Source organism: Neomonachus schauinslandi, chromosome 13 (genome assembly GCF_002201575.2).
Source record: "Neomonachus schauinslandi chromosome 13, ASM220157v2, whole genome shotgun sequence".
Lineage (NCBI taxonomy): Eukaryota > Metazoa > Chordata > Mammalia > Carnivora > Phocidae > Neomonachus > Neomonachus schauinslandi.
This window is the reverse complement of record NC_058415.1, coordinates 4,441,897-4,455,980: the sequence shown is the minus strand read 5'-3', so window position 1 is coordinate 4,455,980 and position 14,084 is coordinate 4,441,897. Positions and strand designations below refer to the sequence as shown.

General features: G+C 44.4%; 1 protein-coding gene across 1 annotated transcript in view; it reads left to right on the top strand.

Moving 5' to 3' along the window:
* ROR2 (receptor tyrosine kinase like orphan receptor 2) overlaps window positions 1-14,084 on the top strand; it is a 47,477-nt gene that overhangs the window by 16,455 nt on the left and 16,938 nt on the right. The window contains exons 2-3 of the mRNA XM_044920402.1: window positions 1,151-1,442; window positions 1,932-1,960. Of these exons, the coding sequence (XP_044776337.1) occupies window positions 1,151-1,442; window positions 1,932-1,960 (321 nt within the window). The remainder of the gene's footprint in view (window positions 1-1,150; window positions 1,443-1,931; window positions 1,961-14,084) is intronic.

Here is a 14,084-nt window from a genome sequence, read left to right as displayed (position 1 = left end):
TGTTTCACTTCCTCTTGTTCCCCATGGCCTATGTCACCAGCGGAGAGTCCCCATCCCTGGTTGGACTGAGCCCCACACTCCAGCCCCCCACGCTCTGTATTCCGGGTCCTTCCAGGCCCTGCTCGCCCCCAGCTTGGAGCCCTGCACAGCTTTTTCCTGCTCTTGCCCCACGTGCAGCAGGACAGAGCCTTCAGCAGCCCTCAGCCTTGACATCCTTGTTCTCTCCAGCCCAGGGATTAGCTCATTTTCAAGGATGTGTCTGTTTTGCGATGAAGTTTTCCTTCTTGAGGCTTGTACTCGGTGGTGCGGCAGGGGGGAGGATGGTCTTTCTGAGCGTGAATCACATCATGAATCAGTGAGATTAGATTAGATCTAGTGCTTGCAAAGAGAAACACAGTTGATCCTCACTTTGGGGTTCCATATTTTCGAGCTCCCTACTGTCTAAAGTATACCTGTAACCCCGAAATCGGGACTCACTGTGCCATTGTGTGGTCATTCACAGACTTGCCCTGAGCCGTGAAAATTTAGAATTGCCCGATGCACATGTTGCTCGCTGAGGCCCAGCAAGATGACACCTGCCTACCTGTTCCAGCTCATATTGTGAACAAGTGTCCTTTCTGTGGTCTATATAGTCCTAGGTTTTTTGCTTTTTTTTTTTTTTTTTGCCTTTTGTTGGTGACTTCGCTGTTTTAAATCCTCCCAGTGATGGTGCTGAAGTGCGGTCTGGCGTTCCTAAGCACCAGAACGCTGTGATGTGTCTTACGGAGAAAACACGCGTTAGATAAGCTTCCTTCAGGCATGCATTAACAGCAGTGCTGGCCGTGAGCTCAATGTTAGTGAATCAGCAATACATATTAATAAGGTGTCTTCAAACAGAAACACATGTAAAGTGAGGTTATGCCATGATTGATGAAAATACTGGGACCAGAGGCCGAAAGGAACCTAACTCCGTATTTCCCCGGGAGCAGTGGTTTGCTAATTCAGTGTTCTCAGAACATTCTAGAACTTCAGTACCACCAGTGACGGGAAAGGACCGTATTTACGTGAGAGGACGTGGAAGCCCTCCCCAGAGCAGGTCACAGGAGACGCGCCGGCAGCCCCTTCTTCCAGCCCGCACTCAGCTTTGTTCTGTGACTGCTCTCCTCTGCAGGCTACTTTCTGAACTTTCTGGAGCCAGTGAACAACATCACCATAGTCCAAGGCCAGACGGCCATTCTGCACTGCAAGGTGGCCGGAAACCCCACCCCCACAGTGCGGTGGCTGAAGAACGACGCCCCCGTGGTGCAGGAACCCCGGCGCGTCATCATCCGCAAGACGGAATACGGTTCCCGGCTGCGAATCCAAGATCTGGACACGACGGACACCGGCTACTACCAGTGCGTGGCCACCAACGGTGTGAAGACCATCACCGCCACTGGCGTCCTGTTCGTGCGGCTCGGTGAGTCGGGGCCGCCCGGGCTTGCGGTTAGCACATGGCAACGCTCCCAGCCCCGGGACAGGAGATCAGTGTGCACTTTGGAAGTGAACACGCACAAGGCCGCAGGAAGGAAACCACTAAAACCATTCCCCGAGGCCTCTCGCATTGTGCACGAGCTCCCGGCTTAACCTGGTCCCCATTTACTAGTCATAAAAGAAAATAGGCACACATGGAGTGGTCTGGAACCCTGGAGTGCAGAAAATAACCCCAGACGCAAAGGTGAGCTTCGAGGCGGAGGGGGACGGTCGCGTGGCAGGAGGTGGCCCCCCGGAGAGGCCGGCCACGCTGAGGGAGACAGGCAGTTGCTGGGCACAGAGGCCTGGGCCCCGCTGGGACCAAGGGCCGGAGCAGGGCGTGGTGACGGTCCCCCACGCGTGCGCTCGGCCCAGGTGGCCACGGGGAGCCACGCGTCGACTCTCGTCCCAGTGGTGAGATGGTTCCCGCACTGTCCCAGCCCCGCCACACAGGCTCCAGACCGTTCAGGCCCCAGCTGGGAAATAGATCTTGTGAATCAAGGTTAGATGAGGAGAGAGCAAGAAAAATACCTCCAAACGTTTCTGCATAAACAGAGAGCGCGCGCCTTCCACATTTCGTGGTTTTCGCCATCCCTGGCGTATGATCTCAGGCAACAGCAGAGCCTGGCCGGAGGGCGGCTCCCCACAAATGAGCACACTGGGCTGAGGCCGCCTTTACCATCGGGGGCATTGGAAAAAAGTTTGATTCCAAATTGTGAAGTATTAATAACCTGTCTTTTTTTTTCCTTTTTAGGTCCAACACACAGCCCAAATCATAACTTTCAGTAAGTATCTGTTTCCCACAAACCATTTTCTCATTCCCCGAGGGTTTCCGTTATGGAAGAATCCAGGATTGAAATCCAGCAACGACATGTCTTTGCCGAATTTGCTGGACGTTGACTGGACTTCACACAAGGATGGCAACGTGCTTGCTCTCGGCTTGGGACACCGCTGGAGTTTCCATGGCTTCGCATCAGGGGGAAATGTCATGAGGGTAGTGGTTGCTAGTTCCTTTCGGTGATCGTGACCTCACAAGGCAGCTGGAAGGGGTCTGGACGCACAGGCCAGGTTGCTGGGGACACCAGGGTCCTGGAAACAGGGAGGCGCTTCTCACCGAAATCCCGGCACTACCCACAACCGCACCACCAGCCGCCAGTCTATGATGGGTGTGGCCACGGAGCCTCGGCGTCCTCCAGTGTTAGGCGGGTGCCGGGCCCCCCTTCGGAGGTCAGGACACTGAGGCTCCGAGCCTGGCTCGTGCATCTTCATCAAGCCATGGCTGGGTCCTGGCTGTGAACCCAGGTGTCTTTTCCCTGTTACCTCATTGTTCCAGGTACCCGTCCATTTGGGGAGATTCTCCTCTGGACCTTACACGTTCTGTCATCCTATGCCCGAGAACCACTCTCTTTGGGCTTGTGTTTGAGGTTAGCAGGGGCTCCTGGGCTCCCCATGTCTTGTCCAGACAGATCAGAGAGCCATTGCTTCACCTCCAAATGTTGTGAACAGTGACACATACTACGTGTTGGTGAGCGTTTGCTCTTCTGTGGCCCCCCAGCTTCTCGTCAGCACTGGCCACTGGGGTGAGTGTGTGGACAGGGGCCCAGAAGCATACACTGGGCACCATTTGCAGAAGGCAGATTTTTTTTTTTATTCTTATGTTAATCCCCATACATTACATCCTTAGTTTTAGATGTAGTGTTCCATGATTGATTGTTTGTGCATAACACCCAGTGCTCCATGCAGAATGTGCCCTCCCCAATACCCACCACCAGGCTAACCCATCCCCCCACCCCCCTCTTCTCTAGAACCCTCAGTTTGTTTTTCAGAGTCCATCGTCTCTCATGGCTTGTCTCCCCCTCCGATTTCCCCCCCTCATTCTTCCCCTCTTGCTATCTTCTTCTTCTTTTTTTTTTTTCTTAACATATATTGCATTATTTGTTTCAGAGGTACAGTTCTGTGATTCAACAGTCTTGCACACTTCACAGCGTTCACCACAGCACATACCCTCCCCAATGTCTATCACCCAGCCACCCCATACCTCCCACCCCACCACTCCAGCAACCCTCAGTTTGTTTCCTGAGATTAAGAATTTGTCATATCAGTGAGGTCATATGATACATGTATTTCTCTGATTGACTTATTTCTCTCAGCATAATACCCTTCAGTTACAGCCACGTCATTGCAAATGGCAAGATTTCATTCCTTTTGATGGCTGCATAATATTCCATTGTATATATATACCACATCTTCTTTATCCATTCCTCTGTCAATGGACACCTTGGCTCTTTCCACAGTTTGGCTATTGTGGACATTGCTGCTATAAACATCGGGGTGCACGTACCCTTTCGGATCCCTACTTTTGTATCTTTGGGGTAAATACCCAGTAGTGCAGTTGTTGGATCGTATGGTAGCTCTATTTTCAACTTTTTGAGGAACCTCCATACTGTTTTCCAGAAGGGATGCACCTTTTTTATAAACGATCCCACCCCGGAGGCACGCACGGGTTGCTTCCTTGCCACGTGAGGACCCGTTTCTCCTTAACTTCTAAGGTGATTACCAAATATGTTCATGTTTGCCACTCTGAAGAGGAAAGCCCATAGTGGCCACTTTATTCTGCCACCAGGCGTGCTTGCTCGCCGATGGACGTTTCTTGACACTCCTGGTTCCACTTTGTCAACTGTCTCTTCATAGTTTTTGCCTACTGCCCTAACATTGTTCCTTACTGGTTTTTAGTAATTATTTATGTCTTATGTCTTGATCATACAGAAATTAAAATTTTTCTCTCGTTAATCAATAGTCACCAATAGTTGTATGGTTTTTGTGCTGTGTCTTGTGAAAGAACACCCTAATTTCCTTGAAAAATTCTGATGGTATTTTGATTGGAATTATAATGAATTTTAAGGTAAAGTTGGTGAAAATTAACATCTAAATTGAATTGCCTGTCAAGGACCACTTTCTTTGAACTTTTCTTTTTCTCCCCAACATTTTTTTTAATTTTATTTATTTATTAGACAGAGAGAGAGAGATAGCAATTCAAAGAGCTGGAGGGAGGGCAGAGGGAGAGGGAGAAGCAGACTCCCCGCTGAGCAGGGAGCTCGATATGGGACTCGATCCCAGGACCCCGGGATCATGACCTGAGCCGAAGGCAGACGCTTAACCGACTGAGCTGTCCAGGTGCCTGAGATCTTTTTTAATACAATGCTATCACTTTCCCTCTAAGTGCCACCCAGGCGCCCCCTACCTTCTTTTTAATTGCATTTGCTAGGAACCTCTTTTACTGTTCTTGTCTCACTTTTTTTTTTTTTCCAACCTTTCTGTGTTGCTTTATGCAGGTGTCTTGTAAATAGCATGTAAGTACATTTTTTTGGAGGTTGGTGAGGAGGGTTTTCCGTTCTGGAAGTGCAGGGTGTAGTGTGTGTAAGTTAAGTTCATTTTATTTTTATTTTTTATTTTATTTATTTTTATTACGTTAGTCACCATACAGTACATCGTTAGTTTTTGATGTAGTGTTCCATGATTCATTGTTTGCGTATAACACCCAGTGCTCATTTTAACAAATGTACAAGATTCATTCTGAGTCAACCCCTCTTTAATCGGCCTTGTGCCTACTGAGTGAAGGTTAGTTGTTTCAACTGGTGCAGACCATCTTGCGGGAACATCTGTCCCTGTCTCCCTGTCCCTGTGGGCGTGAGTCCTCCGGTGGCCACGATCTGGGAGTGGAATTGTAGATGTACACCTCCCACACCTCCAGGTACGGCCAGGCGCCTAAGGAACCTCCCAAGTGGCTAAGGAACTCCTCGTCCATCCAGCAAAGCACGAGTTATCATTTCCCCACATCTTCCAGCACGGATTATCAGAACCTAACATTTTGCCCGTGTCTTGGGTGTCAAATAGTAATGTAGAGCAATTTTACATTAAATCTCACTTCTCTAGTAAACAGAGAAGTTGAACATGTTTTGTTGGCTTAATAGCCACTGAATTGCCCGTCCGTATGCAGTCTGTCTCTTTATTTGCAGATTCCGCGTTTGCACGTTTTCTCGCTAAAATTTCCTTGTAACTCCGAATCGGTCCTCGGGCTGTTTTTGCTGTCACTCATGGACGTGTGCAGAGCAGTGAAACATGGTTGTCGCTCACGCACACATTACAGCTGAGGTCTGTGTTCTTGTCTCAGCTACGCCACGGCAAACACTGTGTTTTCGCAGCCTGTTCGCATTTTGTGCTTTACGTGGGTGATTTCACTGTGTAGGACAGCCCTGAGCACAGCGCTGAAGTGCTCTCTAGAGTTCCTGAGCACCAGAAAGCTGGGATGGGCCCCATGGAGAAAACTCGTGTGTTAGATAAGCTTCCTTCAGGCATGAGTTACGGTGTTGTGGGCCCTCAGCTCGACGTTCATGAATCACCGACACACATAAAACAAGGTTATGTATTGATTGGATACTAAAAATGTTATGACCCCAGACTTGCAGAAAACCATCTCTGTATTTCCAGTAGGAGCCGTGGTTCAGTATTTTCTTATTCAGTGTTTGCGACGCCCTTATAGAAAATAATTACTGCAAATAACCAGAATAGATTGTACTTTACCCATTTTTCATTAGGTTATTTGTCTTTTTCTTATTGATTTGCAAGAGTTTTAAACTGTATTCTAGATATAACTTTTACATAGCTTTTACTCCATCTGGAATGATTTTTATGCTGGTATAAGCTGGGCCTCTACTGTAATATTTTTCTATATCAGTGGCCTAGTCTTTGGCACCATCTAATGAACAGCCCCATCTGTATTCATTAAATTTAATGTCACCTCTGTCATGTGTGAAATTTCTGTACATGTGGATCTGCTTCTGAGCTCCATTCTGTTCCAGTAGCTCCTGTACTTGGAATAATATCACAGTATTCAGACAGTATAGCTTTGCAATATATCTTGATATATGTAGAGAAATTTTCTCACTCTGCTGCTGTGGACTGAATTACGTCTCCCCCCATCCCCCCCAAATCACACATTGAAGCCTTAACCCCCTGGGCCATGTACAGTATTAGAGGTATGGCCTTTAAGGAGGAAATTACAGTTAAATGAAGTCATAAGGGTGGGACCCTGATCCTATAAGGACTAATGTCCTCACAAGAAGAGGAAGACCTGTCAGAGCTCTTTCTGTCTACCGTGTGAGGACACAGCAAGAAGGTGGCCGTCTATAAGCCATAAGCTGAAGAGCCTGGCACTTTGATACTGAACTTCTCAGCCTCCAGAACTATGAAAAGTCAGGTTGACCCGTCTGGGCTATTTGTTACGGCAGCCTGGACTGACTCATACATCCCCATTATTACTCTACCATTTCTTTTAGATTTCCTTGCCGTTGTCTTTTACTCTTCCATCTGGATTTTTGTCAGTTTGTATTTTTATTGGAATTGCATAGTAGAAGTCTGATTTTTGCAGTTACTTTTTCAGATACTAAGGTGATTCTGTGTTTTTTCTCCTTTGAACATATTAATATTATGCTACGAAATAGAGCTCCTAGCGTTGAGTCGCTTTACGGTTCCGGCCTGAGATCCACTCGATCAGGGTGCGTTATTCTTTCAATGGGCTGCTGAATCGATCTGCTGCTTTGTGCTGGAAGACGACCTTCTATAATCAGGTTATCTTGTAGTCTGATGCGCCCATGCATGATTGTGATTGTCTTTCAGTAGACTAACCTCCACTTCTTTGGGCCATCTCTGGAAATTAACCAAAACCAAGACAGAAAGGGGGGAGGTCAGTGGGCTTGAGACAGATTTGTCCACAAGTTCTCCCATTTTTGTCACTGGAGTGTCCCTAGCTCGTCCCATCTGTGACTCCTCTCTTGGGCCATTCCTTAGGCTCTTCCCTTGTTGGACCAGCAGTGGGCCTGTGCCTGTAAATGGAGAGCTGAACAGCGAGTACTAGTGGGGCCTCGGTTGATCCCCGAGTGCAGCGGGGAACGGCCGCGGTGACCCTCCTCCAGGCTCACTGCCCCGGCGGCTGCCCTCACACAGCCACACTGGAGACCCCAGCAGAGCGCCGGACCCCGGTTCGCATGTGTCAAGCGAGGTGAAGGGATTTACCGCCATAAAAACCCTGCTTTTCCTTTCATGCTTTTGAAGCGAAGGTGAGGAGGGTGTGCAGATGGGGAACAAAGGCTTTAAGGCCAGGCTGGGACTGTACAGACACGGTTCAAAGGCGCATTATTGCGGCTTACTCAGGTAGCAGCTTGGATAGCATGCGGGGATTAATGGGAAGCGACGTGTCTCATGTTTCATTTATGAACTCCATTGTCATCTGCTCTTTTGAAAACTGGTTCGTGTTCACCGTGACAGGCCCGTACGTACACCGCAAGGTAGCCTGGTGGCATGGGCATGTGGTGGCCAGGGCGGGGCAGGGGGGGGGCTCCTGAAACCTGCCCTGGTTCCTGCATTGCTGTCCTGGGCCAACGTCATGGCCACACGTGTGCACAAAGGGAGACGTGTTGTTCTTTTGGACAATTACAAGTTCTGTTAGTGATCAGCCCCTGGGAAATCGTCTTCCCTGGAGCCGTGTCCTGAGCCCTTTTCTTACTTCACAAAGTGCAGGTGACTCCAAGGCTTTGGCCGCTCACCACCCATATTCTCATTGCCCTGGATGCCCCATTCCCAGTCTGACTATCTCCCCATCTCTAGGGGCATCTCCGGGCAGATGACTCAGAGGCACCCCACAGTTGGCGTGTCTAAACAGAACTCGTCTATCTGCTCCCTCCTTTTGGGGAACTGTCATAACCGAGTTCAAACTTTATCCTAATTATAGGAAAATAGCACTATTAAAAAAAAAAACCACACACAAACTGCCAACAAGCCAGTGATTAAAAATGACTTCAGGAGAAATCAAGCTGCCTTGCCGTTGGTAAGTAAACTCACTCAGGCAAAAGGCTGACACTGAGCATTTGATGTTAAAGCCATTAAACCACCAACCTAATCAAACTGAGCTGGAAGGAGGAGAGAAGCCAGTCTGATATTTTTTTCTCTGTGACTTCTTCTTTTTTTTTTTTTTAAAGATTTTTATTTATTTATTCATGAGAGACAGAGAGAGAGACAGAGGCCGAGGGAGACGCAGGCTCCCCGCGGAGCAGGGAGCCCGATGCGGGACTCGATCCCAGGACCCTGGGATCATGACCTGAGCCGAAGGCAGACGCTTAACCGACTGAGCCACCCAGGCGTCCTCTCCGTGACTTCTTATCATGATAGGTTCGATTTCTCGGAAAATGTAACTCCTTAAATCCCATAGTGCCGAACTTGAATAAAAGATAAAAACTAATCCATTTTAAGATTATGTGATGCAGGCAATTAAGTGACAAAGAGACCATCGTGGGTAAAGTCAGAGAACACACACACCCTCCTTAATTCAGACCACATAGCGACGCAGACGGAAGTGTTTGCGCTTTAGCAATAACGATGGTATTAGTACTGGACGTGGAGTAACACAGTAAATGCCTCCGCTTGGTCTTTTTGTTTTCACTTGAGCCCATGCATGAGCTGTTATGCCCTAGTATGTACGGATGAGAGCTTTTCACACACCGACCTCCAAAGTCACACAAGGAAATACCAACCTTCCAGGGTTTGCCTGGGAGGGACCAACCCCTGAACACAGTAGAGGAGAATTACACTTACTCCCAGTGAACTGGTAACACCCGAGCCGCCGTTTCTCTGCCCTGGCCACCTCATGTGATCTTGGCCTTGGAGATGGTTTCTGAGAGGTTCTGCTGATGGGGTTTTTATGACCTGAATGTTGGTGTTGGGAGTGTTCAGTTTGACCCAGTCGACACTTTGGCCACATCTAATACAACATCAACATAACCGGATGCTAGGACTATTTCCTCTTGGAATGAGAAATACAAAGCATGTTGTCTTATTTTTAAGGAAAGCATTCATTCATTTAACAAATCTGTATTAAGGGCCGACTATGTGCCGGGCCCTGTTCAAGGTGTTGTGAATACAACAATGAATGAAGCAGACAGAAACTAAAAGTTCCTGCCATGGGGTGCTTACATCCTCTTGGGAGACTCTTGTGTCTGGCTTCTTTCATGAAATGTAATATCTGAAAGATTCTTCCTGTGGTCTATTCCTCTTTATTGATGGTAAGTATTCTGATTTATGAAGATACTGCAATATCTTTATTCTCCTGTTGATAGACATCTGGGTTTCCGGTTTGGGGCAGTTACAAATAAGGCTGCTTTGAACGTTTGTGTTCAAGTATTTTTGGGAGCATGTTTTCATTTCTCCGGACTACATCCTGGCTGTGGGGTTACTGGGTCAGATGGTCAGTATGTACATGAACCGTAAGCAATGTCCAAACTCTTCCCCAGAGTGGTCTTTCCATTTCCTGCTGCCACCAGCAGCGTGTGAGAGTCCCAGCAACTTGTGGTGTCACCTGATACTAGCCTTTCAGCATCTTGTGTTGTGATGATTTGTGGTGGTTTAATCTATATTTTCTCATCACCAAAAGTGGGACTGTCTTTTCAGGCCGCACTTTTCTGATGTATCTCTTAGGCTTTTGTCCAGTTTTACTGTGGTGTTTTTCTTCCTATTGAGTTACAGGGGTTCTTTATATATTCTGTATACAATTCCTTTGTCAATGAAAAGATTACATAAAATGTTTTCTCCCAGTCTGTGGTTTGCCTTTTTAGTTTCTTAATGCTGTCTTTTGATGAGCGGGAAAATTAAAAAATTTTTTTAAAAAATCTGTTTATTTATTTGAGAGAGAGAAAGCACGAGCAGGAGGGGCAGAGGGAGAGAGAATTGGAAGCAGACTCAGCGCTGAGCAGGGAGCCCGACATGGGGCTCGATCCCATGACCCTGAGATCAGACCTGAGCTGAAACCGAGAGCTGGCTACTTAACCCATTGCGCCACCCAAGCGCCCCAGGAAACTTTAATTTTGATAACTCTAATTTATCATTTTTTTTCTCTTATGCATTGTGTCTGAGAAATCTTTGCCTTTGCTTACCTTGATACAATAAAATATTCTCTGGTGTTTTCTTCTATTAGTGCTATAGTTTTAGCTTTTATGGTTAGGTCTCCGATCCATCTCAAAAGCATTTTTTGTGTATAGTAGGAGTTAAGAGTTTAAGTTTATTTTTTCCATACGAATATCTAGTTTGGGCTCCTGGGTGCCTCAGTCAGTTAAGCATCTGCCTTCAGCTCAGGTCATGATCTCAGGGTGCTGGGATTGAGTCCCACATCGGGCTCCCTGCTCATAGGGGAGTCTGCTTCTCCCTCTGTACTCTCCCTTTCTGTCTATCTCAAAGAAATAAATAAAATCTTTAAAACAATACAAAAACAGAAAAACCCTGAATATCCAGTTCTTCCAGCACGGTTTTTAAAATGATTGTCTGGTCCTCCTTAAATGCCTTAGTGCCTTCATTGAAAATCAGTTGACCATAGGTTAGGGTCTATTTTGAGATTCTCTGTCATGTTCTATTGATCTGTCCTTATATCCCAATATCACATTGTCTTCAAAGTTGTAACATTGTGGTAAATCTTACAATCGGATAGTTCAAATTCACCCTCATTCTTCCTCTCTTTCATGATGTGGCTATTCTATTTTGCATTTACATGTAAGTTCTAGAATCAGTTTGTCAATTTCTACAGAAGTCTGAACTGGGATGTTTTTAACTTTCCATTTCGAAATAACTCCAATTATACAGAAAATTACAAGAAGAGTAATTATATGTAATCCCATATCTCTTTACCCAGGCTTGCCAACTATGATTTTGTCATATTTGATTTATCATTTTCCCGTACATATTTGTAATTATTCCTTTTCCTGAGCCACTTGAGAATTCGTTGCATTCATTATGCCCCTTTTCCCTTTATACTTCAGTGTGTATTGATCTTAGGATCAATCTATTTCCTTACAGAACAACAGCTTCAAAATCAGGGTGTTATGTGAGAATTGCCATTCATTTTCCAGTTTCTTTAAATGTCCCAGTAATGCTGTGTAGACCCCCTCCCTGGGACAAAATCCTCCCCTGTTGGCTTTAGTGTTCTTTAATCTGGAACAGGTCCTCAGCCTTTCATGACATTGAAATTTTGATAAATGCAAAGCAGTTATGGCACAGAATGCCTCTGAATTTGAATTCGGCTGGTGTTTACAATGTTCATGATTAGACGCTGCATATGCATTTTTTACCTTAAAGTATATAAGCGATGTTTCCTTTTCAGGGTCACACATCTGGAGGTATGTGATGTCAGTCTGCCCCTTATTGGTGCTATTAATTTTGCTCACTTGGTTATTTTCTCATTATATAGTTTTGTTTTTTTTTCATAATTTAACTTGTGAGGAAATCCTGCTAGGATTTTGGTAGGTGATATTGTACTTTGGAGAACTAACTTCTTAAAACCACTGAATGGTCCACCCGATGAATACGGTATATTTTTCTATTTATGTAGGTTCTCTTTTCTTTCTCTCTACAGTGTTTTGAGATTTTAAGTGTGGAGGCCTTGTATGTATTTTATTAGTTTTTTCCAAAGTATTTCAGTCATTTTTAAGTGTGTAACTCAATGGTATTAGTACATTCTCGTTGTTGTGCAACCATCACCACATGCTCTCCAGAACTTTTTCATCTTTCCAAACTGAAACTCTGTATCTGTTGAACAATGGCTTCCCATTTTCCCTTCACCCCGATTCTTAGCAACCATTATTCTACTTTCTGTCTCTATAAATTTGACTACTCTTGTGTGCTTTTAACATTATTGTAAATGACTCTTTTTTAAAAGATTTATTTATTTATTTGAGAGAGAGAGAATGCGAGCAGTGGGAGAGGGAGAGAATCCCAAGCAGACTCTGCACTGAGCACAGAGTCCTACACAGGGCTTGATCCCATGACCATGAGATCACAACCTGAGCTGAAACCAAGAGTCAGATGCTCAACTAACTGAGCCACCAAGACGCCCCTGGAAATGATATTTTTAAAAAAAATTTCATTTGCTAATTGTTACATAGAGAAATACAGTTGATTGTATTGACCTTATCCTGTGGCCTTACTAAATCTGTATCAGTTTTAGTAGTTTAAAAATATATTCCTTAGGATTTTCTCTGTAAATTATGACATCAGGTGTGAGTAGAAACAGTCTTATTTCTTCCTCTCCAGTGTATAAGCCATTTATCTATGTACCATTTATCTCTCCATTGATCAATTGATCACTCTGTCTCCTGATCATAATGGTTAAGACTTCCACGGCAATGTCAGCTAGAGTTGGTAAGAGCATACAGGTTTGTCTTTTTCAATGTCTATGGGGAAGATGTTCCTTATTTCACCATTAAGTAACCTGTTCCTTGTAGGCTTCTGATAGACGCCCTTTTTTAGAGTAAGAAAGTGATTTTTTGTTTGTTGAGAGTTTTGGTAATGAATGAGTGTTAACTTTTGTCAACTGCTTTTTCCTTATCAACTGAGATTATTATTACATGGTTTCCCTCTTTGTTTCTGTGTTTTCAGTGGCTGGTTTTTAAATGTTGAAATAACGTTGTATTCTTGGTTAGCCCAGTTGGTTCATTACCCATTTCTCTACCGTCTTTTTATTTTGTTGGGTCCAGTCTGTCCTTGTTTTGTGAAGTATGTTGCCCATTTGGTCAGGGGCATTTTGGTCTGTAATGTCCTTGGACATCCTTGTGAGTCATCTGTATCATTTGAGCTTATAAAATGAATTAGAAAGTATCTCTTATTCCTTTATATTCTGAAAGAGTTTGTGTAAAATTACTGTTTCTTCCTTAAATGTTGGACAGAATTCACCAGTTTCTATTTATTTGGGGCTGGGCTTTTAATCATGGGAAGGGTTTTTTTTTTTTTTTTTTTATTACAACTTCAAATTCCTAAAGACATTCAGGGCTATTCTGAGTTTTTATTTCTGTTTCCACTAATTTTAGTGTATTGTGTTTTTCAAGGAATTTGCCCTATTTTTCTAAGTTATTGGATCTGTGCTCATATATTTGTGCATAATGTTTCCTATTTTCTTTTAACATCCGTAGGGTTTTTGGCGATGTCCCCTTTTGCATTCCTGATATTGGTAATGTGTGTTTTCTCTTTTTGTTTTCTCTTTTTCTTTTTCAGTTTTTCTAGATATAAGCAATTTGTTCCTTTTTTTTAAGAACTAACTTTTGGCTTTATTGATTTTTCTCTTCCTTTTATATTGATTTATGTTCTCATCATTAGTATTTTCTAATTACTTCAGGTTTAATTTGACATTCTTTTTCCAGCTTTTTACAATATAAAACCTTATCTAATTTAAGCATTCAAGCTATAAATGTCTCTTTAATTACTGTTTTAGCTGCATTCCACAATTTTTGGTATCCTGTTTTCACTTTTCTTATTTTATGTGAATTCCATTTAAACTACCAATTTTCCTTGCATTTTCTTTTTTGAACCCAAAGGTTATTTAGAAGTGGACTATTTAATTTTCAAATATTTGCAGAGCTTCTAAAGATCTTTTTTGTTCTTGATTTTTTTTATTTTTTATTTATTTATTTATTTATTTGACAGAGAGAGAGAACAAGTAGGCAGAGAGGCAGGCAGAGGCAGAGGGAGAAGCAGGCTCCCCGCTGAGCAGGGAGCCCGATGCG